The sequence below is a fragment of the Parasteatoda tepidariorum genome, chromosome 4 (genome assembly GCF_043381705.1).
Source record: "Parasteatoda tepidariorum isolate YZ-2023 chromosome 4, CAS_Ptep_4.0, whole genome shotgun sequence".
Taxonomy (NCBI): Eukaryota; Metazoa; Arthropoda; class Arachnida; order Araneae; family Theridiidae; genus Parasteatoda; species Parasteatoda tepidariorum.
This window is the reverse complement of record NC_092207.1, coordinates 80385997-80409483: the sequence shown is the minus strand read 5'-3', so window position 1 is coordinate 80409483 and position 23487 is coordinate 80385997. Positions and strand designations below refer to the sequence as shown.

Below are 23487 nucleotides of genomic sequence, written 5' to 3'. Positions count from 1 at the left end.
GTGTCAGTCCCTCACTTTTTAAATAGTGAAAATAATTAATTTACTTATTAATTAATTTGAAAAATAAATTAATAAATTGATTTATTAAACTAATTAATTTATTTATTAAATTAATTAATTAATTATTAATTATTATAAATTAATAATTATAAATTAATTATTTAAAAAATTAATTAATTTAAATATTAAGTATAATTTATAGGATATATACTTTCTTTATAATGCCATTACATATTTCTATTAATATAGAAAGTTTCAGAGCTTTTTATTCACTTTACTTTTTTGGGATTTTATGAACTGAAAAATGACAGTTTTCGTGAGAATGACCCATATATATTATTGCGTATATTATATTAAAATATCATTAATACATACTTCAAATTAGCACCATCAATAATACTATTATTGATTACTATCAATAATAATGTTTGTCTTAAGTATTAATGTCTTAAGTATAATTGCACAGGGATGTTTCAATTTGTATGGAAATCGCAAGTGTGCTGTGAGGCTCAACTGAAGCTAATGATACAACTATTGATTCTACTTTAGTATGTATCATGTTAATTGGAGTTAAAAATCTGTTACACATATTAAAGTTAATTTAAAATTTAATGATTAAAATTTTCTTGATTACATGTAGATTCCATAACATTAAGTAACACAAAAAGGGGGGAGAAACTAAGATCACTCACCAGGGCATCATGTCTATTCGATTCAACCTTCGTACTACAAGGCAACGCTTCAACTGATTCCTAAAAGGATGCAACCCCTACAGCAAGAAGGAACTTCGCCAAACTCACCTTTTGGCTCTCTTTATCGATGTTTTTGGCGCACTTACTATTTTGAGACTCCTTGCTCTGTATCATCCCTCATTCGCCACAGACGAGGGATTACCGAGAAATTCATTGACGCACCTGGTGAGGAACCTAGTTCTCTAAAAGTGAAAAAATTTAATTAGTGTCCAAGGCAAAAGTCCATGAGTTCAAGAAGTTACAATCCTTGAAAACATCTTCTGGCACTGGAAACAATGTCGAGCTGGATCTCGCAAGCTAATGCCCAAGCGTTTGCTTCGTCTCTTGTAATCAGATGTAGGCAGCTGAATACTTTCGGAGGAAGTGGTGAAGCATGTATTTGAGATGCAGCTGTTTTTGGCAACGAAGGTGGTTGTGGATGAGTCCTACCAAATGATAAAACTGGATGAGCAGGGAAATCCAGTTGAAGGATAGGTGGAGGAACCATGTGAGTGGGAACAGTCATTGTGGCACCAACAGTACGTGGAACCTCAGCAAACAATTGAGTACGATCAGCAAACACTTCATGGGAACAATCAGCATATACTTCATGGGAACGATCGGCAAACACTTCCTGGAGCAGTAGCTTTGAAGCCAAGACTTCACCTCCATTGTGCGAGCAGGCAGTCATTCTATTTGTCTGTCTTTTCCTTTTCCGACATCACTAAACTCTAAATCTCTAAATGCAAATATAAGTAACACCAATAGCTTTGGGTGTAAAAATAGCAGTTTATCCAATTTGACCAATAAATAGCCAGGGACCAAAGGCCCCCGGTGAGCATCCTAGTTTTCCCCCATAATTTAAATGAATATTGTATAAATTTATTATTTGAACTAATTTGAAATAAAATCAAGCACTTGATCAGGGTGTTAGAACCAATTTACAAATTAACCTTAAGTAGGAAATAAATTGTTTCATTACAACTTTTCCAGGTACTATTTTGGGACTCCTTGCTCTGCATCACTAACGTTAGAGTTAAGAACCCTGACGCTTTGCAAATATATTTGCTCTCTAATAATAATGTACATTTCACTTAAACGCTATCAAAGATTCAGTGGTTAGAATAAAATGTAATGGTAAAAAAGATAATAAAATATATAGCACATTCTATCAAAGATGGCAAACCATATTTTTTATAAGTGCAAACAAAGATAATAATGCAAATTTCACATAAGTGGTATAAGGATTTTTCTCTAATATCTGTATAAAACACATACCCGTTGTGGTCACAGCAATGCTAGAACTTTCTCCTCTTATTGATTTTAAGCCAAGAGGTGTAACAGTTACACGACATTCTGTTCCATATGGCAATCCTTCATATAGACGTTCATACGAATTTTCTAAAACTGATACGTTTAAGTTATTTGAGTATACTAAAGTACTCTCAAATCTGGATACTATCCAAGTTACATCAGTGGGATTCGACCATTTTGATTTGAAAGATGTATCCGTTACGGAATCTGATTGGAGATCAGTGACTTTTCCAAGAAAAGCTGAAAACAGCATAAAAAGTAATTTTTTATCGAAATTTTTATTGAATTAGTTAACTGTTTATTAAAATTGAAGCACATTAAGTAAAATCCATTCAAACATTCTAAATGTTTCTAGAATATTCTGATGAAATTCAGTTTCTAGTAAAACAATTCATTTGGTACAGATTTAACACTATGAATTAGTTAATTAAAATATGTCAGTGAAATTTGTCTTTTAGATTTTGCTGTTATCAATAAATTTAGTTTTCGGATCTTCATACGTATTTACTGTTCAGAACATAAAATTAAATATATATAAAAAATAAAAATAAAAATCTTCAATTTTTTATCGTAAAAACAATAATTAATCAATCATATCGATGTTTTAGCATCCAAGAATTGTTTTTAAGTTTTTCATTTTTTACAATATTAGTTTTTTTTTAAATTTCTTACTATTGTATTTCTATACACATTTAACTTTTTTATTTCGCGCAATATTCGTTTTAAGCATTGTTTCTTAATTTTATAATTAATCTTTATCTTGTAATTAGTTTGTTTTTTTTTTGTTTTTTTTTTGTTTTTTTTGCTTCAGCATTTATAACGTTTTACTTAGATCGAGTTAATTCAGGGAATAAACAAATAATTTTACCTATATTTCTTAATTGAAACAAATTGTTTTTCTTACTCATAAACAACAACTTGTTCAAATTGTAATTATAAATAACCATTTAGAAAGATTAAATAAATGAGAAAAATAAACAATTTATTTTTACCTGCAACTCTTAATTATTAACTTATAACAAATTGTCAATATACTTCTAAGCAATTCCTCTTATGTAAGTATAAATAGCGTTTTAAGTAGATTGAGTTAATTCGAAAAATAAACAATTTATTTCGTTTTACAAAGCATTTCATAATTATAATATTACGCTCATAATGTTGCGCAGATATATTTATTCAAGTACTTCTTCGTGTGTATTTTTTAAAAACATTTTATATTCTTTGAGAACATTATTTGAAAAATTTATTTCCGTGTAATTACAATAATAAGATAGTTTATGAAATAGCATTTTAAATAATAGAAATCGCTTCAACATAACTTTTGGGCTCTTGCTGATTAAAATATATTTATATGAGGTGAAAGCAACTTATTTAAAATTCAAAAAGGATAATTTAAAAAAACATTTAATTTTTTAATAAAATTCAGATAAAAAATTTTTAATTTTGTTAGAAATTAGAAATTTCAAAGATTAATTTAAAATAAACAATCATATGGTGAGTATGTTGCCTCACCACACTCAGTTTTTAAGTTACATTAATAAACAATAACATTATTCATTCCTAAGGTTTAGTTACTTACCAGTTTCATAGGAGCATATGAAAGAATATTTAGTAGCGTCTTTCTTGCAGCAATAAAAACATTCAAATACCTTTTTAGATGCATCATATGTACAACAGGGTTTTTTATCCGATTCGGCTGCGCATTCTCCTTTGGTTTCTGTTCAAACAAAAATGATTATTTTTCAATGCAATTTTTATTTTAATTTTTAAACAATAATATGGACTCACCCTTCTCCAGTAATATAATTAATAATTTTTTTCAATGTTTTTTAAGAACATTTATAGCTTTACAGTAATTTATTCACCAATAAAAATTTTCTACTTACATGATAAGTAGTTTTCGTAAGCTTGATTGTTTATTTTATATGATAACTTTTGCTACAGTTTAATATTATTTTGGATTAAATTAAATTTGCAAAACTTAATAAAAAAAGGGATAGTTTTGAGAAAGTTGTCTTTTATAATAAAAATATTTAGTCATTGAAAAGTTTGCGAAGAAACTGGATCACTCAGAATTAAGATACTTGAAATCATTTGCATTCATTGTCATCGCAGAAGTAAAGATTATTTTTTTCCAAAAAAAAATTATAAAATTTTTTGAAGAGAAATTTAAAGATGAAATAAAGCAAAATAAATTACTTCCTCACATGAAACTGAAAGGATTACCACAAAAGGAAAAAACCGAAAAGCAGTAACAGGAAATAACATCCTAAATATTAAAAAAGCAAAAACACGAAAATAGAAATATTGACAGGATGGTAATGCACCCTGATGAAGCTGCCGTGTCAATGCCTCTATTTCAATTTCAATTTTAGTATTTTTTATTTATTTATTTATTTATTTATTTTATTTTATTTTATCTTTTTCTTATATTTAGGATGTTTTTCCCTGTTTTTAGCAATTAGGATTTTCCTGCTGCAATATTCCCAAGGTGATATTTAGTATGTTATTTCCTGTTGCACTTTTTCAGATTTTTCTTGTTGTAGTAATCTTTTCAGTTTTATGTGAGGTAATAATTTTTTTTTTATTTTATCTTCAAACTCTTCTTCAAATAAGTGCCAGTTATTTATATTATTAGTATATTAGCAGATTGGGTCTGTTGTGACTTGAAATTATATATTTTATACTTGTCAATTTTAATTCGTATTTTATTTGTAACGTAAATTGTACATATATATATATNTAAATGAAACTTATTGTTTTTCTTAACTTTCTTTGTGTTTTCTTGTATTTATTTATTTATTATATATATATATATATATGTTGTATAACAAACTTGGTTGGGCCAAACTTATGTATCTACCATACATACATTTCTAAATAAAAAAATTATAGATTTTAAATAATGGAAGCGCTTTTTTTATTCGAAAGCTGTAAATATTCAGGTAGTGCATGCAAAAATATATTACAATTTTTTAAATAGATGTGTTTTTGAGATTAATATGACATAAAATTCAGAACTTTAAGGGATGAATGTTAAGCTAAACTCACAGTGAATTTCGGTATTGGATAATTGCGTATCGGAAAAATTTAATACGAGACAACTATTTAACTGTTTCGTATTATTTACGCGAATAAGTATTTTCAAAATAGAAGTTTCAACAAAATTATTTTAAATCCTTAACTTTTCAGTAACTTTGAGGCAAATTAGCTACTGAGCAAAGAACTACTCAGTAGCTAATAGAACTCAAATTAAACTCTACGGTTTAATTTGAGTTTGCAATGTTTCGAACCAAGTTTGCTCTAGAATATGACAAATAAATTTGAAGCCACTGAATGCCTTATACTGTAGTGCGTCGAAAGAAGTTGACAATGCAAAACGATAACTTTGATGGCGAAAAAATATTCATTATTTCATGTTCAATGAAAGTTTTTTATATCTCACATCATTATTTCATCCTTAGAAGTACAGAGTAGATAGAGATACTACTACACCATTAAAATCAAAAATATGATTTTAAAAAAAGGATCAATAATAAGAAAAATCTATTTAAAATCAGGATAGAGTGTGTGGTTCGATATATTCTCTTGAAGAAAACCAAAGATTTTTTCTCACTAAGTTTTTACATCTGTTGCAAACTTCGTTAACAGATGGAACTACTGACTCAAAAAACTATAAAACAATATTTTAGTTACATGTTAGGCCATTCCAACTAAAGTATTTGTTGAGGCATCAGTTTATTTTGCCCTCAATCTGCAAAAAGGGATTTTTTAAAAACATTGTTTTTGCTTTATAATTTTTCTCAGATAGCAGCATCCTCTGTTGATGATATTTGTAACTAGCTTTGTAAATTGATTAGAAACATTCTACATTCTGTGCATCTCTATCTCTCAAAGATCTTCATTTGATTCATTTTTTAAATTTATTTATTTATTTTTCAAATCGTCAGTCATTTTTGGGATCCTCGACATTTATATAAAATGAATGTACAGACATTCAGTATAAGAATTAAATTATTATGTAAAATTAAATATTCCGATATTGTCTCGCATATTGCAAAATCAGACAAAAAGTGCATTGCTCAAATATGATGTATAATCAATATCGAAATGCATAGTTGTACTTACCAATAGTAGTCAGAACCCGATTGTTATCATACTTCAACCAAAATATTGAAAGGAAGTTTACGTTTTCTGCAGCCTTTTCCAAGCCATCCAAAGTAAAAGGAGACCAAAGAGAGGGAAGATAAATCTTTTGATTCAAATCTAGTTTGTTACAATAAGCTAAAGCTTCTTCAAACATTAGTTCTTCTTTCACAAAACGATTACATACACCTTCGATTCTTATGTCTGCCGATATGCATGGAGGTGCTAGAATAAAAAATAAAATGCAAGAGTTTTAAGACCTATCACTATCCAACAATAAGTACAGTTTATAAGTTTTTAAGACAACATTTTACATCAAATATTTTTTTGCCAAGTATTTAGGTCAAATCCAGTTTTTAACAAAAATAATCCTAAAAAAATGTATTTTGCAGCAAGTCATCCTTGATAGTTGAGTTCTACAATTATGTACTAAAATATCTAGATTTTCTCATATAGATTCAGTATTACAACGGAATATCGAAAAAAAATTTCAATTACGGAATTCCAACTTTCCACCACTCAAATAATTAAAGTATTAGGATCATATTTTCCGGATTACAGCTGCCCTCTAAATATCGAGAATTTCCTAAAATGGGCAGATATTTGCTAGATTTATTTGCCCACCTGATCTCCAGACTGGAATTCGATAGAGAACTCTTAGGTTAATCGTGGCAGACAAGTTGCTAGTTTGAATCCTTCTTCATGATCATAACATGAACTAAGAACAACAGATACTTCATATATCTTCTTCCGTCTCCATTTCAGTATCTAACAAATCGATTCGGTAATTGCAGATCAAGAAGAAGAAAATCGCAGATACCCACACATGAGACCTATGAAGTCAGCTGCTGCTCGTCGTTTTATTACTTTTTTTTATTATTATATTTTATTGCCGTCGTTGAACAGCCGAACCAATTTTGGGTTTGTGACTACTAATGCTCAACTCCATAGCCTTGTAATTTTGAACCAATCTAGAAGACAAGGAAACTCCTGGATCAGTACCATCAGAGGTATGATTTGTTATGGGAACATGGAGGACTTTGAGACTCGACAGATTTAACGTGCATCAGTCACCGTTTATAACACGGGGAGTCTTCGGTCGGCGAGGATCGAACCCACGACCTCTTGGACATGGGCCCAGTGTCCTACCAACCGGACTATCCCAGCCCTGCTGCTGATTGTTTATAAGCAAAATGGCTTGTTAAAATTGAGCTAAGTGTCCCCAGATCAGTTAGAATGTTAATTAACGTAAAGTTAATTGAATACAGCGCCGTATCGCACATCGAATTTGTTGGAATATAATATTTTCTCGTCTTCATCTTTTACGCAACCTAGATTTATTATTTGTTTATCTATTTTATTGTAACCATGATCTATCTTTGTTTTGTGTACCTGGCAACTTCGATACATAATTAGTTTGTTCATGCTCTACATGGCTCCATGCCTGTTTTTTTTGTTAAATAGAAAATATTTAGGGAAAGAATTTAAATCCTTATGATAGAATCTTTGTGTAAGAATAAATTATGTGTTACTTAAAAGAATTGATACTTGACGAGCTTGGCTTACTTGAAATAGAATGGAAAGGACAGTTGCTAACGTAAGCAAATGCCACTTTTCCACGACCAATCAGAATCGAGGTACCAGCACTACGTCACTTGCAGGTATCCTATTGTAAGCAAGGAAAGTCGATGTCACTGATGGGTCGAAATTAGGGGTAGTTATACTATTTACTAGAACCCAATTTTACGATGCTCCTTCGATAATTCTCCACATAAAATTGTGATGTGTTATTTTCTCTGAGAAGTGACTTATCTGCCAAGCGTGCTCTTTTTGCCGTGAATCATGCTTGAATTTAAAGATTACTCACAAAAATTTATTTAATGCAAACTTAGAAAAGATTTAATATTTCTATTTTGATTCATTTTCAAATTAGAATAGAAGTGAAAAATCAACTAAAGACAAATGGAAAGAGAGAGAAATTTACAGTTTGCTGAGTTCTGTTTAGAAAGCTGAACAATGTAATCCCATGAAGTTTCAAATTTAGTTACATAATTCGTCAACCGATAGCGCTATAAAACTATAAAACAATATTTTTTACTGCTTGACAGACTATTCTAAAAGAATTATTTACCACTGCCTTGTAATTTTGAACTCAAATTACTCCAAGTTGTAGCTGCAAATTTTGGTTATTTTGAAATCCTAATTTCATAACCTTTGCAGCTAGCTTCGCCATCTGTTAACAAAATTTGTAACTGTTTTGAAATTTGGTAAGAAAAATATATGGTTTCCTTAGAAGAATGCTTTTCTATCTCCTTCCATTCTTCTTCTCAAGTCATCGACCATTTATGAGATGTCCATTTTGTTTTAATTAAATAACTTCACATACCAGCATAGAGATCCAGCTCGTGTTGCCAGTCTGAGCCTGTTTCTTGCACCCTCAGTTTATAATCAGCTTCAGGTATCAATCCATTTAAAGTCACTGATTTGACATTACCAGATGAAGTCGCTACTTCTGAGCCATCGAGTAACAGGGAACCAGTAACTTGAGCATCTTTTCGGCCTAATGCAATCAGCATAGGTGTTTCGACGAGAACAGAACCCGTCGCCGACAAATTGTACCGCACTGGTAGTTTTGGATCTATTTGAAAAACAAACAACATAAAATGGTAATCCATTTCAACAATTAAAAGCATTTTTCTAACAAATGGAAGTGCTTCTATAAATATCCTAACTATATTTAAATCTTAATTCACATTTCAATTATTTAAATTCTTAAAAAACATGTCTAAACTTGGAAAATCATGCATTGTAAAAATCTTCATATACTATCTCTTATACTTTATTTAAATTCTTAAAATACATGTCTGAACTTGGAAAATCATAAATTTTGAAAATTTTCATATACTATCTCTTTGAATTTGATGTTAAGCAATCAAAACAACTATGTGAATGAACATTTCTTTACAAGTTAACTCTAAATTGAGCTGTCATATACAATTTAAAAAGTGTAAATAACTCTAAAACTCTTATAATGTTAAAAGTCTGCTCCAAGCTCACGCGCATACTCACCATAATTTAAATATTTTCGCTTCCGAAAATACCTATGATGACTGACATTGGATATCGTCAGTATATTGTTTACAATGAAATACGAGTTGGCGTGAGTTAGTTGTTTTCTTTTATGCTGCTATGCTATACATATAGGCCATTGTATAATAAAAGTTTTCCTTTAAAATATGTATGTATATTTTTCGTTATGTAATAAGGATAATTATCTTTTAATTTTTAAAATTATGAACTGTGTTAAATGATTTTATAAATATATAATTTCTATTCGCTTCTGCTGTGTTGAGCCTAGTTCAAAATTGTCTTAATAATCTCTCTCTCTCTCTCTGGGCTATGTGTATGTTTGATTTACGAACTAATTTTGTTTTAAGAATTAAAGTAAATATTCTATCAAAATTAATGATTATTGCTTTATATTGTCTCGTAAAAATAACTTTACTGACTCTTATGCTGAGTTGGGCAAAAATGTAATCGATTACATTTTTCGATTACGGCAATCAATCACTTGTAATCATGATTATAAGATATCATAATTTGGATTGCAGCTGTAATAGTGATTACGACAATCAATTACACTAGTCAACTACTTACAATCTTGATTACAATTCACCATAATTTTTATTAAAACTGTAATCATGATTCCAAGTAATTGCGACCCCAAGTTATCAAAACAAAACCGATTATGCTTAATTATAATTACAAGTAAGTGTGATAAGCTGTTATCAAAATATACGATTACAAATCATTATGATTGCATATACTACATAAATATATTATGTAAGTAGTCCTATGTGTATCTTATATTACTGTAATTATAAATATTTGTGTGAATACGAAAAATGGTGGCAACTTCTTTACACCAAATAATATCTTAAAAAATACTCTCTTGGTGTAATGACGAACCAAGAAGCTTGAGTTATCTATGGTGCTTACTACACCAATTTGGTGTAAAATAGTTGCCATCTTTTTTAATTATAAGATACAGTAAAACTTTTACAATATACTGGATGTACTCTAATGAACATATTTCATAGATTTTTTCTCTAATGAACATCTTTTATAGATTTTTTCTCTAATGAACATCTTTTATAGATTCAGAATCCTTGTCAGATATGAAATCAAAAGGGTCCACACATTTAGATTCACCATTTAGATTCACCACTTAGATTCACAATTTAGTATTTATACGAGAAAGAAAACAAAAATATCATAGAAATATATCGAATCACAGCCTAGGAAAGCGGGAATGAAAACACCCAAACTTGCTTAATTAGTTGTAAGAAGTTGTATGTTTCAATTATCGCCGTTCAACACCTCTTATTTCTTCCAGCAATCATAAAATCCAGCAAAAAGGTCTTGATATACAGCTTTTCTCAGTAGTGTTTCCTTATAATTCAATAGCATTTTCGTTTGAATTTTTGCCCACTTAAATATTAATTTCAACTTCCTATTGAGTGCACCTTTTTATTTTATTTCCATCAAGGATTCTAAAAATATATATAAAAAAGGCGACAATTGCTGAACACTCTGAATGTCTGTTAAGCAAGAAAAAATCTATATCTATGTAAACTTTTATCCCACACTAAGATGAGTTTCAAGCTGTTGCGTTGTGAAAACTATAGTGTTGTAAGTCTTTTTGTGCTATGTAGCTTTGGAGTTGAACAACACAAAAAGTTGTATGAAGAAACACTTAATTTCAAGTCAACACTAAATCGAGTGCTCATATAGACTTAAGAAGGGGTTGTTAAATCTAAACTGCAAGAATGGATACTGTTTGCATCAAGCTCACGCGCATTCACACCATTCGCGAATTACTTTCGCTTCCGAAAACACCGATTTTGGTATACTTTGGATATCGATAACAGATCGTTTACAGTTGACATCGAAATAACGCGAATCTTTTTTTAGTTAAACACGCTGCTACACATCTAAAGGTCTGGTTTCTTAGGACAAGCGCCTTATCTGGGCGTCAGCGGGACGTCAACGTCCCGTTGACGCCAACAAAATACTGGTTTGTTAGCTCAAGGCCTGGTTTCTTAGAACTAGCGCCTTATCTGGGCGTCAGCGGAAAGTTGACGTAGAACTGACGACATAAAAATACTTTTTTGTTAGCTCAGCGTGAGCAGTCGGTCCTACGCAGACATTATCTCTCATTGCGCATGCGTTAATAACGTAAACAAATATTTATTTTGAATTTGTATTGATTTTGTTATTGTCGACCAGTGTTTTAGAGAACAAATAATGACTTTGTCCAAGAAAAAACACATTATAGCTGAGCTAAATGAAGAGTGCTATGTTTAATGAAGAAGCTATGTTTAATGTCAAAATCAAAATCTTGGCTGATTTCAATGTGCTATTGGATGTTGTCCGCCATTGCTTCTGTGGTTAACGTCACGTTGTAATCCAACTGCAGTTGAGTTGGACGGCAATTGTAGTTCAAGATGAGCGTTCGATGACGTATACTATCAAACTCACAAATGGACCAATCAGAGGTTAGCGCTGATTTCCAGCTGACGGCGTCCTGTCCTAAGAAACTAGGCCTTAAGGAAACAAAAGGTCACTGTTGAAAAATGTATGTATATTCTTGGTTATTTTTTTATTGTTTGTCAGTTAACAATATTTAATTTATGCATTTTTTTAATCAATTAAGATTGATTCGAATACTCCTTAATATTCTCTTTGTGTTAAACTAATTTTATTTTAGGAATTGGGGAGTGAATGTATCCTAAATTAAAATGCAAATACATAATTTTGGGCAAAGTTTTTGAAATTGAGTTTATTATAAATTTAGAATCCCTGTACTCTTAACTTTCTAAAACTGCTTTACTTTTGTTTGTACTCCAATTATTTCCTAAGTTGTGAAAGGTGTTAACAATGGATATACTAATGATTTTAAGTCTTTAGATGCGTTTATCTCAAAAATCAGATATTTTTTATATTTTACATCGCCTTAAGCACAAATTCTCATGTTGTCTTTAAAATTATTGTCTACAATTTTTCATGAGGGTTTATGGCAGAATAGACACTTTTATAACCGTTTTCTTGAAAATTAACCGATCGTTAAGGGGTTAAAATACATTGAACTTTTTTTACGTACGTAGTTTTATTGTACGAATTAATCTACAAACTGCTGAAAATAAATTTTTAATATACTTACAAGTGTAAGCTGATATTTTGGCATTTGTAATAATATCCACTGGTTTAAAAACAGCTTCTAAAGTAACTTCGTATTCAGTTAGTTCTTGTAAGTCTTCGATTCGAATACGCATTTCAATATCGTCTTTCAAATGTTTCTTGCAATCAGTGGGAGCTCCCTTGTTGCAGATTGTGATGTCGTAGCGAGATGGAAGCCAGCCTTCAACGGGGCTGGCCCATGCGACTTCGAAAGAATTCCAAGTCTGTGATTCAACAGTTAATGAACTAGGAGACGCCATTATTTCTGAAATGTTTAGTAACTTTAGTAGTCATATTTCATCAAAATAAGCATTAAAAAAGTACCCAATAAACTGTCAGAAACAAAATATTTACGAGCTAGTTAAATACAACATTTTTGATGTTTCTAAAATCCCTAATCTGTATTTCGTTCGATTTGACTCGTTACTCGTGCTCACTTTATTTCTTTTTTGGATCTCTATTCGTGATTTTCTTCTCAAAAGTTGTTGCATCAAAAAAAAATTTCCGTGACAAACTTTCAAATATTTAACGAAAACGCTTTCTTAGTATCATCTCAGTATATTCTAGGAGTTCATAAACACTTTCTTGTTATTTAATTTTAAAATTTGTTTACTGTATACGATGGAACAAGGTTAGTATACTTATTTATCAAGCAACTTTAAACTAGAAGCTTTATTTATTAACAAATATTTGGTTTCATGGATTTGCTTCCCGACTCTGTCATATAAGCTCTATTATAAAAGACCTGGTTTTTAAGTTTTAAAATTTTTATTTTTTTTATAAAATTCAATGCGACATTTATTAAAAGCACAGAAAAACGAAACAAAAACACAGATTACACATGCTAAGTTCTATTCTATGACGTGGAACCATTAGAACATGTTCAGAATCTAAACACACTCTCTACAGTTAAATTTTCTAACCATCCAATAGCCATTAAATTGTCAAGTTTCTACTCGACAACTTGATTCTTTATTTAGTAACTAGCTGGATACCCGTTCACCGTACGGGGAAAAAAAATTAAATAATTAATAAATCAGCAGGTAACAAGACTATAAAATCATGCGCGAAACTAAAATACTAACAAATAAGGACATAATTAATGAAGCTAAAATAATTACAACTTTTTATTTATTCATAACCATTTTTTGCCTCTTCCGATGGCTTTAACTTGTTAGACTTAGCAAAACAAATTTTTAACAGTTCCTTCCATCAGAATAAAGATTAACTGTATTCAGTATCATCTGGCATAAATTGCTAGAGGCCCACTCCGGATATTTAAAATTTTCCACAATCAAGCGATATGTATTTATATCTTCGAGGGAACTTAAAAACCAATTTTACAGTATTTATAATGTAAAAAGCACGCTATCAGTGTCGTTTAGTGCTTAATACCAATTAAAACTGTACCATTTACTATGCTGTCATTAGTGCCTTTTAAAAAAATATAATTAAGCATCATGGGCGAGAATAATAGTATGGCATTTTTCAAATTTCTCCCACATGAAATAGTACCATTGCTCCATCAATTTTGTTTTTGAGTGCATAGCTTTTACTATTATCTTGGAACCTATTACCAAAACCTAAGGAACCTATGTTTTAGGCGAACATAATTGTTCTTCCCCCTCCGTTACGATATAAGCGTCACGCTAACACGACCCACACTATCATATATGAGACGAGCCTTTCCGACTCAGCTACCCATGATCACACAGATGAGATTTCAATTCGGAATGATTCAATTTTTAATTTATTTAAATTTATAAAAGACACTGGACATGGCGGTGGATGTCCCTTATAATTTTGAATAATGTCTCACAGGCGTTGACCTTCAATATGCGCCTCGATTTTTTCCTTTTTTTAATACGGTGTATTTAAACATGTAAACTACTGCACGTGTTTGATTCTGTCGATAGGATCAGAGGATTGGAAACATGAATTACTGCTTTCTGGGTTTTCGCTAATACATTTTGACGGAGGAGGAAAAATAATGAATGCTTAGTAAGTGTGGATAATTTGTTTGTTAAATAGAATTTTGTATGTTAGGGTCACTTTTGAAATTATTTTTTAAATGCCACGAACATTTTATTACAGTATACTTACATGTTATTTTACAGTCACTATCAATACTATTAAACAGTAAATTTCAGAGTATTGGATTTCACGAATTATTTTCAAGAGTTTTTAAATGAAATTAGGCTTAATGTTGAAAATCGAGCCTCGTTCTTATGTTCTCTCCGATCTTGTGCTCCTGGACCAACGTTTCATTCTCCTTTCGCTGGTCCTGATCAGGTTAAAGTTCAACGTCTTTGTTCATACACACCTGAAATCAAAATAGCAGGAAGATGGTTTTATAATTCTTACCTTTCAATAAATATTTGCAAATATATGGAAGACTTTCATTGCACACTCCTCCAGCTAATCGAAATTTTCCTGCTTCGTTCAAAGCTTTACAACAAGACTCAGAGTCAGATGTTACTCCGGAATTTTTAGCCATTGGCAAGTAGGTGATTCTTTGGCCGTCAGTCCATGACCCACTGGCTAAAATTAACGGATTAAGAAATCATTACATTTAAACTACACACAGTAAGCGTCCGTTATTACAGCAATTGCCGTAATAGCAATCTTGTCACTATTATCAAAATGCTCATGTTTAATGTTAAAATAGCAATAAAAAATACTGGAGTACAATAGTGTATAATAGTTTTGTATGTCACTGGTGACACTGAATTTTGATTTCCATAATAAGCTAGTATGAAGGGGCCATTCTGAACAGGTTGAAAACAAGAGGCACAACCATTTAAAGCTTAAGACAGGATTCCTGAAAATGCCAAAAGATTTTTTTTCTTTTGCAAGGAGGACGATAGCTGAACTGGCGGTTGTCCACAAAAAGTTTGCTTTGTTAATAGAAACAATTACCATTGGAGGAAGAAAACAGGGTGAAATGATGTTCATTTTTAAATTTTCTGTATTGATATCAGAAATAAATAAAAATTTCTACCATTTTTTTTCTTATTTCGTATAATTTTGTTTCCTTAAACAGCAGAGAAATGTATTTTTTGCCGCAGTAGCAGAAGGATAGCAATTTTTATATAAACATAAATTTTTTTGTCTTTAATAATAGAATTTTGACTGCTTCTTGAAAATATGTTGTAAAAATGAACATCTCGTGATATGTCGTGCGTGTTATATCGAGGTTTTAATGTACTGATAATTATATCAAACGTCCATATAAACTTTCAAATACATAAAATAATGCAATCACTATGATTGTCTGTAACTGCAAAATTTATTCAATGAATAGCTAAGTTTAGCAAATGGCGTTTTCTTTTTTTTCTTTTCTCTCTCTCTCTCTCTCTCTCTCTCTTATCGTGCACTGTGCATTGCTGAAAAATAATATAAGGNTTTTTTTTGCGTTGAATGACATTAAACTCGCGAAGATGGAACTCGTAGTTTAGAAGTTATAAGCATTTTGTATACAAAAAATACAATTTCGTTTTTGTACCGGTTGACGCATTTGAAATTGCTATTTAAGTAAGTGAAACATTATTTTCTTTGCATTTTTTTACGCTGAAAAAATGAAACTATACACAAGTCAATCGAACAAATAGTTCAAAGTTGCTAAAGATTTATTTGTAAAAAAACCCTTTTTTTAAAGCATTTTACATTCTTGTTCAGCGATTATCTGAATATGTAAGGTATATTGTCCGAAATAATTTTTCATGATGAGGTAAATGATACAAATCAGGAATCGATAAGATAAATAGTTAAGACAGAATAAGGGGTTTCGAATGCAAAATGTACAATTTTGTACTTACACTCATTTGCACATCTTACATTGCCATACAGACAAGTGAGACATTATTTTCTTTGTATTTCTTATCCCTTAATCGAATGAGACCAAACACTGTCAAGCGAGCTAAAATTTTATAAAAGTTGATTTTCTTTTTGTATAAATAGAATAGAAAAAAAAACCCACTTAAAATGAGGAAAGCCCTTATAACTTCAAAACTATGTATATCATCATCTCAAATTTTATTGAATGCAATTTAATATTAAAAGTTTCATAGTACACTTATTTGCTTGAAGTTTTCAATTGGTTACCTTTCTTTCCTAATTTAGCACCAGTCCATACTTTAATATTCTTATCAGGCAACATTTGAAGCAACGTTTTGCCCTCTGCATCTGTCATGAGACTTGCTAAGTGCCCTGACCTTCTCTGACAATCTTCTTCGGCCTCTGACCAATCTTTTTTTGAATCGAGGATGGCTTCATAAATTATATAGGAACCCGACGGTTGACGGATGAGATGCTTCGGCGGATCTGTAAGAGGAATTTTTCATTTGAAAAGTTAATCTTAAACTCTGTAGTGCAAGAGTCATTAAAAATTAGGCGAGCATAAGCAATTATAAGCAAGATAAATTTAAAAAGCTCGCGCCACATTTTTTGAACTGCTTTTGGGGTTGACTGATTCCGGCTGACTCTTTTGGTGAATAAGTGTAGTGAATCTGCAATAGAAAAAGTCAAGACATCGTTTTAGTTGAAAACTAAGTCTTGTCTACTGTTCTAGAAAAAGAAGGTAAAAAAGTTTGAATTATATCATGGAGAAAAGAATTTTCAGCTGTTCATATAATTCCTATTTCATCGTATTGAAAATCGTACTAATCGTAATGGCACTATAAACTTTGATATTTCTCTATCTATTGACAACACTAAATTTATTATTTAATTTATTAGGTTGACTTAACAGATAATTTAAATATGAAATGTTGAATAGTTCTTTATACGTTAAAGTATTGATTTTGAATAATTGGGTATAATATGAAAAAAACACAACTACTTCGATTTAGTAGGAACAACATATGACGCAATGCTAAACGAATGGAATTTAGTTGTTATTTATTTAGTTATTGTTATTAGTAGTTGTTGTTATTTGTTTTAGTTGTTGTTGTTTATTTAGTTGTATTTAGTTTCAATAACTTTTCTTTATAATGCAATAAAATCTGGCGAGCAGCTATTTAAACGATCGAACACTTCGTTTGTTTATTTGTGGCTTGAAGTTAGGCTCGCAGAAAATGCCGTTCATGGGTTAAATTTAGTAGGAACAACACAACCTGTGACGTAGGCTATATTATACCCAATTTTGTAATTTTATAGAGATGAAATTTTCTTTACGAAGTAATTATTTGCATTTATGTTTCATCCTTTCTAAAATGGCTGCAGAAATTTTACACTTAAACGATGTTATGGTGCCGCATGCTGTCTTGGGGAGACGGGGCCCGTCTTTTCCAATCAATAGTATATATATATATACATTTTTTGGAAGACGGGCTTACTGTACTTAGTAAGCGGAAATAAAACTTTTAGAATCATATCTTTTTTTTCAATAATTGTACGATATTTAATCGGAAGTTTTCCATACCTGTTTTCACACTTGCGCTGCCGCAAGGATAAAAAGTATCCATAAAATGACACTTTAGTTCAAAGGTGTATGTAATCTCCATTTCTAATGGCGTTAACAAAAATTCTAAACCATCATCCACTGTCACCTCCCTTTCTTCGGAATCTGCAGAAGAAGAACGATGCGAAATAGAATATTTTGAAGCATCTTTCACATCTCCTGAAACTGAGTAAGCTTTGGCTGATTCCCACGCGATTTTTAAAGTTCCAGACCAGATGACGAACACTGACACTGAGAGTGGAGTTAAGAATGCTCCTGAAATAGAAGTTTAGGAATTATATTTTTTTGATGTGGTTGCTAAAATAAAATTCGAACAAAGCAAAAATATTTTTAAAGATTTATTAAATTTATCTATTTTTAATATTTTGTCAACTCGGAAAAAATATCGAGGCGAATTTGGAAGAGTCAATAATTATTAACTTCGTTAAATAATTATTGAGTCTTAACATAATAAACTACCGTATCGTATGATAGGTTTCTTGGAGGCTGGCTTCGTTCTTTAACCTCATGAATATTTTAAGGCTATTTTTTATTGGCTATTTTTTAATGGGCTATTTTTTATTTTCTAACTGTTGTTGTCGTAGGCCATTTAGGCATTAGAGGTATGATTGTTCTTGTTTTCCAGTGGCGCCATCTATGACCAAGAACTAAACTTCTGCCAAATCCATACGTCACATCCGTTTATTGGGCCAATTACCCGCTAAAAGTCACAGCGACTTAAGGTTAATAATAGCCAACCGCTCTTACTCGCCTTCGTGTACATACGTCAAAAAATGTGCAACCTTTATACTGTGACGTAGGGCTGGCGTTCACAGGCTCTTGCTATAATAAAGATATATTGCGAACTAAATGGGCTATTTCTCTATTTTAAAATGCTATAGAAATTATTTTTTAACGCTGATCCATGCACTGCTCACAAGACAAATCAATTATTTCACCCTTCGAAATATTCTACATTTAAGTGCGCACTTGGTTCACTTATAGATTTTTATATTTAAAAAATTTTCAAATAATAAAGATTAGCACTTTGAAATGATTTTTTTTATTAAAATTTGTATTAGAAAATAAACTTTAAGAAATAATATACATATCACCGCATTTTATCATGTAGTAAATCAATTATATTTTCCAAAGAAAAAGGCTTTTCTTTAAATTATTTTTTCTAAAAGCTTTTTTTTTGAAAAAAATATAATGCTTATAAACGTTAGTTTTTTTTTAAATTTAAATATTCAGAAAAACTAGCTTAAGTGCTTATCATCGGAATTCCTGAATTATTTAAAATTAATAATAGATAATTAAAAGGTTATTATTATATAGTTTATTATTTGTTTAAAAATAGTTATGGTAAATAAGATAGTATCAAAAATAATGTTTTTGCACTCACCAAATCTTCCTGATTCTTCTGAGAAGTCAACTAAAAAAATTAATATAGGTAATATTTATAGCTTATACAATTTATACTCAATAAATTTGAAAAAAGAATATACTCTGGAAAACGGAATGTAAATACTGCATCCAAATATTTAAATTATCTCTATTTTCCTGATTTTAAATTGCCTTTACAGCAAATTAATACTTATAATTCAAACAAACACACTTACTATGACCCAAGTTTGAAATGATCTTGAATTTTAATGCGAGAAATTCCAAATCACATAAACTTTATTATTATTTACTATTCCAAATTATATGAATGAAATACAATGCTAGATTGAAAAAACAAGAAACTCTAACTTCTTCTACTAACAACCACTTGATCTAAAAATTTACAAGATAGATTAATAATAATAATTCTTGGAATTTTCTTTTCTTTTTATTTTTAACCGCCGTTGAACAGCTGACCGAATTTTAAATTTACGACTATTAATGTTCAACTCCGTAGCCTTGTAATTTTGAATTAAATAATCTAATAGTCAATGTAATTCAGAAGACAAGAGAGCATCTGGATCAAGTATTGGGAGAAATTTGACTTCGTGGAGAACTTTTTTATGGAACTAATCCGCATTTGCGTTACATGGAGAGGAAATTTACGAAAATCTTTCGCGGTTAGTCTGAAAGCAGGAGGATTCTAAACCATGATCCGTCTACCACTGAGAATATTTTACGCCAGCACTGTGGTCGGTGCAAGTCGGGTGCAGAATTCGTGTCATCCAGCTTTCGCTGGGATTCACCTCATTGGAAGGCGAACACTCTATTCCCTGAGCTACCATGGCTCCCATTCTTGAAATTTTATTTCATTTTACTTTATAAGCGTCGGTGAACAGCCGACTCAAGTTTTGGTTTGCGACTACTAGAGTTCAACTCCGTAGCCTTGTAATTTTGAGCCGTATCCAGAAAACAAGGGAACTCCTGGAGGGAACTGGATCAAGTATTGGGAGAAATTTGCTTTCGTGGAGGAGTTTTTGATAGAACTAACACGTATTTGCTTTACATGAAGAGGAAAACCTCGAGATCCTCCCACGGTTAGCCTGACGGTAAGGGCATTCTAACCCATGATCCATCTACCACTGAGGATATTTTACGTCAGCACAGTGGTCGGTGTGAACTGAATGCGGAATTCGTATCGACCAGCCATCCAAAACTCTTAAACCTAAAAAATTGAGTGTTTACAAAGGGTCCCTTAAGCTTTTCAAAACGGTTTCACCCTCCCAGCTAATATGGGTGGAGTTTTCGCCTTCCACAACTTAAGCCAGAGGTTTAATTTTCCGAACTAGAGACTTGCTTTTTGATCAGATTGCACTTCGACCTTGTCAGTGTGGTTTGTAATCCTTTCTATTATAATGAAACTGACGGAAAAGACTCTGCAAAACCAGAAGAGTTTACGTGTGGTTGGGTGGTAGAGAAGTGATGAAGATTATTACTGAGGATGAATTTCGGATTACAGCTAAAAGCTCAGTCCACCGCTTATTATAGCAAATTTGCAATAGTGTGACTTTTGTTTATCGATATTCATGGTACATGGCACATAGAAAAAAATAAATTTTCACCTATTTTAATGATAATAAAAAATTTATAATTTATAATTTTAATAGTTATTAATTGTTAATTTTTGTTAATAAAAATTCATAATTCAAGAAAACTTTCAAGAAAAATACAAATATAAAGCATTTATTGAGCATATAAATTAAAGAAAGATAAAATAAAATAAAAAAGCAACTTCAATGCTAAAAATAAAAGCAACTTTTTCAAAACATTGCTTTTCTTGTGTTGCACCATTAATCTTACTTATGATAAATTTATGAATGTATTCTTCAGTTCTAATGTTTGGAGCTGGTTTTAAGGTTAAGGAATATTGCATTCCTGGTTTCAATTCATCTATGGTGAAAGTTGGTTCTAATGTAGAAAATGTAAGAGTTCTTGAGATAGTTTTTGACCAAACTTTGGCTTGAAGCTTGTCTGTTTTCCACCCAGTGCCTTCGTAACGCCAACCTACTTTCACAGCTTGTCCATCATTGGATGCTTCAGCGGAGGACACCCAAAGACGAGCACCTTCACCTAAAAAGTCACAATGTTTACAAAATCTGGGATATATTATTTGTTTCTTTATAAAAACAACAAGTGAAGTTGTCTGATTGCAGCCAGTTGCTGGGCAAGGGAAATAAGGAAATTTAATTTAATGGCAAGATGGTGGTACTAAGGTCAACCACAGTTGCTATTCAAGCAATCTGGTAATAGGTGAGAAATCTTCAAACCATTGTTGGGGATAGGACCCCGGTATTTCACATTGACAGCATAGTCCCTTAACCCTCATGACATCCCTGATTTCTTTTATAAAATAAATGCTGTTAAAATTTTAACTGTTATGTAGTGGTACACTTCAGTTATGTAGTTTCTTTTCTCTTTTTTTTCTCATTTTGGCATTTTTAGCAAGAAAAAAATTCACCTTTTTTGATGTACTTTATGTTTTATGCATACAATTTTTTTTCAAATGTGTTGAGACATGGAGGCTAGTGTAGACAATCTTACATAAAATTTCCAAAAGAAAAGTTTACTAATGCACATTATAAACAAGTTAATTCTTTTAATATTGAACTCTCATTAATTTATCAAATTACTATCCAATTTTCATGAAATTATGTTGCCTGAAACAAACTTATCAATAATACTGAGAGCCGTGGTAGCCCAGTGGTTAGACAATCGGACTACGGTCAGGAGGGGACTGGTTTCGATCGTAAAATCTGTGGATTCGAAAGTCCTGTGGTCGGTAGCTGAGCAGTACCATGAGTACAGGGATCTGGAGAAAATTTCCTACCCCTTTATATCTATGTCTAAATTGGAGAAGCGACTTGCAAATGTGATCCTTTCTGCAGAGAATCAAATTGCGATGACATGCCTTCGGATTATTCAGGGATGTTTCCCAGACCATCTCCAATAGCTCATTATGCAGCTCTAGGAGTGATGTAAATAAAGTACCTATCTACCATTAATACCGGAGTTGATTATGGATACAATGTATTATTAATCTGTGGGATATTTTTATTTGAATATTTTTGTTTGATTTTTCCAGCGATTTTTTAAATGATATCTTACTGATTTCAATTTTTAAGCAGCTGTCATAATTAGGTGAGCTACACAAAAAATAAACGTAATAAATACGAAAAAACAAAGTTAAAGGAAACTCAAAAGTTTACCTTTGTGATCTCTCAGGCATACAGCAGAAGTGAGCTCTGTTCCAGCACATTCAATTTCCTTAATGTTTTCGCCTTCTTTCATTAGAATATAACAACAATCCTCTGAAAAATCATTTACTACTATGTCTTATATAATTAAAAACAAATCTTTTCGGTGTTGAAAGTATTTTAAAGTAGATTGCAGTATTTTGCATTTAAAGTTTAAAACTACAGAATAGCGCAGAGACGCAACTGATTGCACAAAAAAGTATGGTGAAAAAATTTATTCAGAGAAAAATGCTTGTACCTATAGAGTACGCCAATCATATTTTCATTATTAAATGGTGTATATCTTAAAAATGACATTGAAACGATGTGTTTTTGGTCGGTGTTACGTTCTAATTGTTCTAAAATAGAAACTCTACGGTACTTGATGTATTTAATTTTGCTGTTATTATCTTTAGGAAGTAAATATACAAAAAGTGGCATTTCATAATACGACATTAATGGCATAATGTGTACACACACTTTCGCTATTAACAAGTTTTTTTTTAGCTTTTATTTGTGCAAATTACGTTACTACATATTTACCGCTTCGTCATGCCACTCAGAGTTGACATTTAAGAAAAATATGCAAAAATATAATTTCATTTCAATTAGAAGGGCGAATTTTGTTCTATACTGACGAAAAAATTCCACTGGATTAAAATTTTGTTAAAATAAATGCACCAGGAGATGAAAACTTGCATTCTTTGAACTAAAATACTAATTTTTGTGTAAAAATGTTAGAGGGACGCATTATTTTAGGAAAAATATAATTGGTTTGATTTATATGAACGGATTCAATTTTATCTACTATGGGCAGCTCTTAATTTACAAGACCGGTCCAATAACTTCTGAAATTGTATGTGGATTACGTGCCCTTATAATCAATTCCCAATCGCAAATGGGACACCAGTGCCCCTTTCTTATATTTTTTTCTGGC

At 31.1% G+C, this 23487-nt stretch overlaps 1 protein-coding gene across 1 annotated transcript in view; it reads right to left on the bottom strand.

Annotated features, from left to right (window-relative positions):
• The window catches only part of LOC107439538 (uncharacterized), a 79452-nt gene that overhangs the window by 27467 nt on the left and 28498 nt on the right, over nucleotides 1-23487 (bottom strand). The window contains exons 6-16 of the mRNA XM_043041545.2: nucleotides 22524-22625; nucleotides 21118-21387; nucleotides 19277-19306; nucleotides 17854-18147; nucleotides 16536-16754; nucleotides 14796-14972; nucleotides 12415-12696; nucleotides 8578-8829; nucleotides 6174-6416; nucleotides 3625-3762; nucleotides 2010-2285 (exon numbers count right to left, since the gene is read on the bottom strand). Of these exons, the coding sequence (XP_042897479.2) occupies nucleotides 2010-2285; nucleotides 3625-3762; nucleotides 6174-6416; nucleotides 8578-8829; nucleotides 12415-12696; nucleotides 14796-14972; nucleotides 16536-16754; nucleotides 17854-18147; nucleotides 19277-19306; nucleotides 21118-21387; nucleotides 22524-22625 (2283 nt within the window). The remainder of the gene's footprint in view (nucleotides 1-2009; nucleotides 2286-3624; nucleotides 3763-6173; nucleotides 6417-8577; nucleotides 8830-12414; nucleotides 12697-14795; nucleotides 14973-16535; nucleotides 16755-17853; nucleotides 18148-19276; nucleotides 19307-21117; nucleotides 21388-22523; nucleotides 22626-23487) is intronic.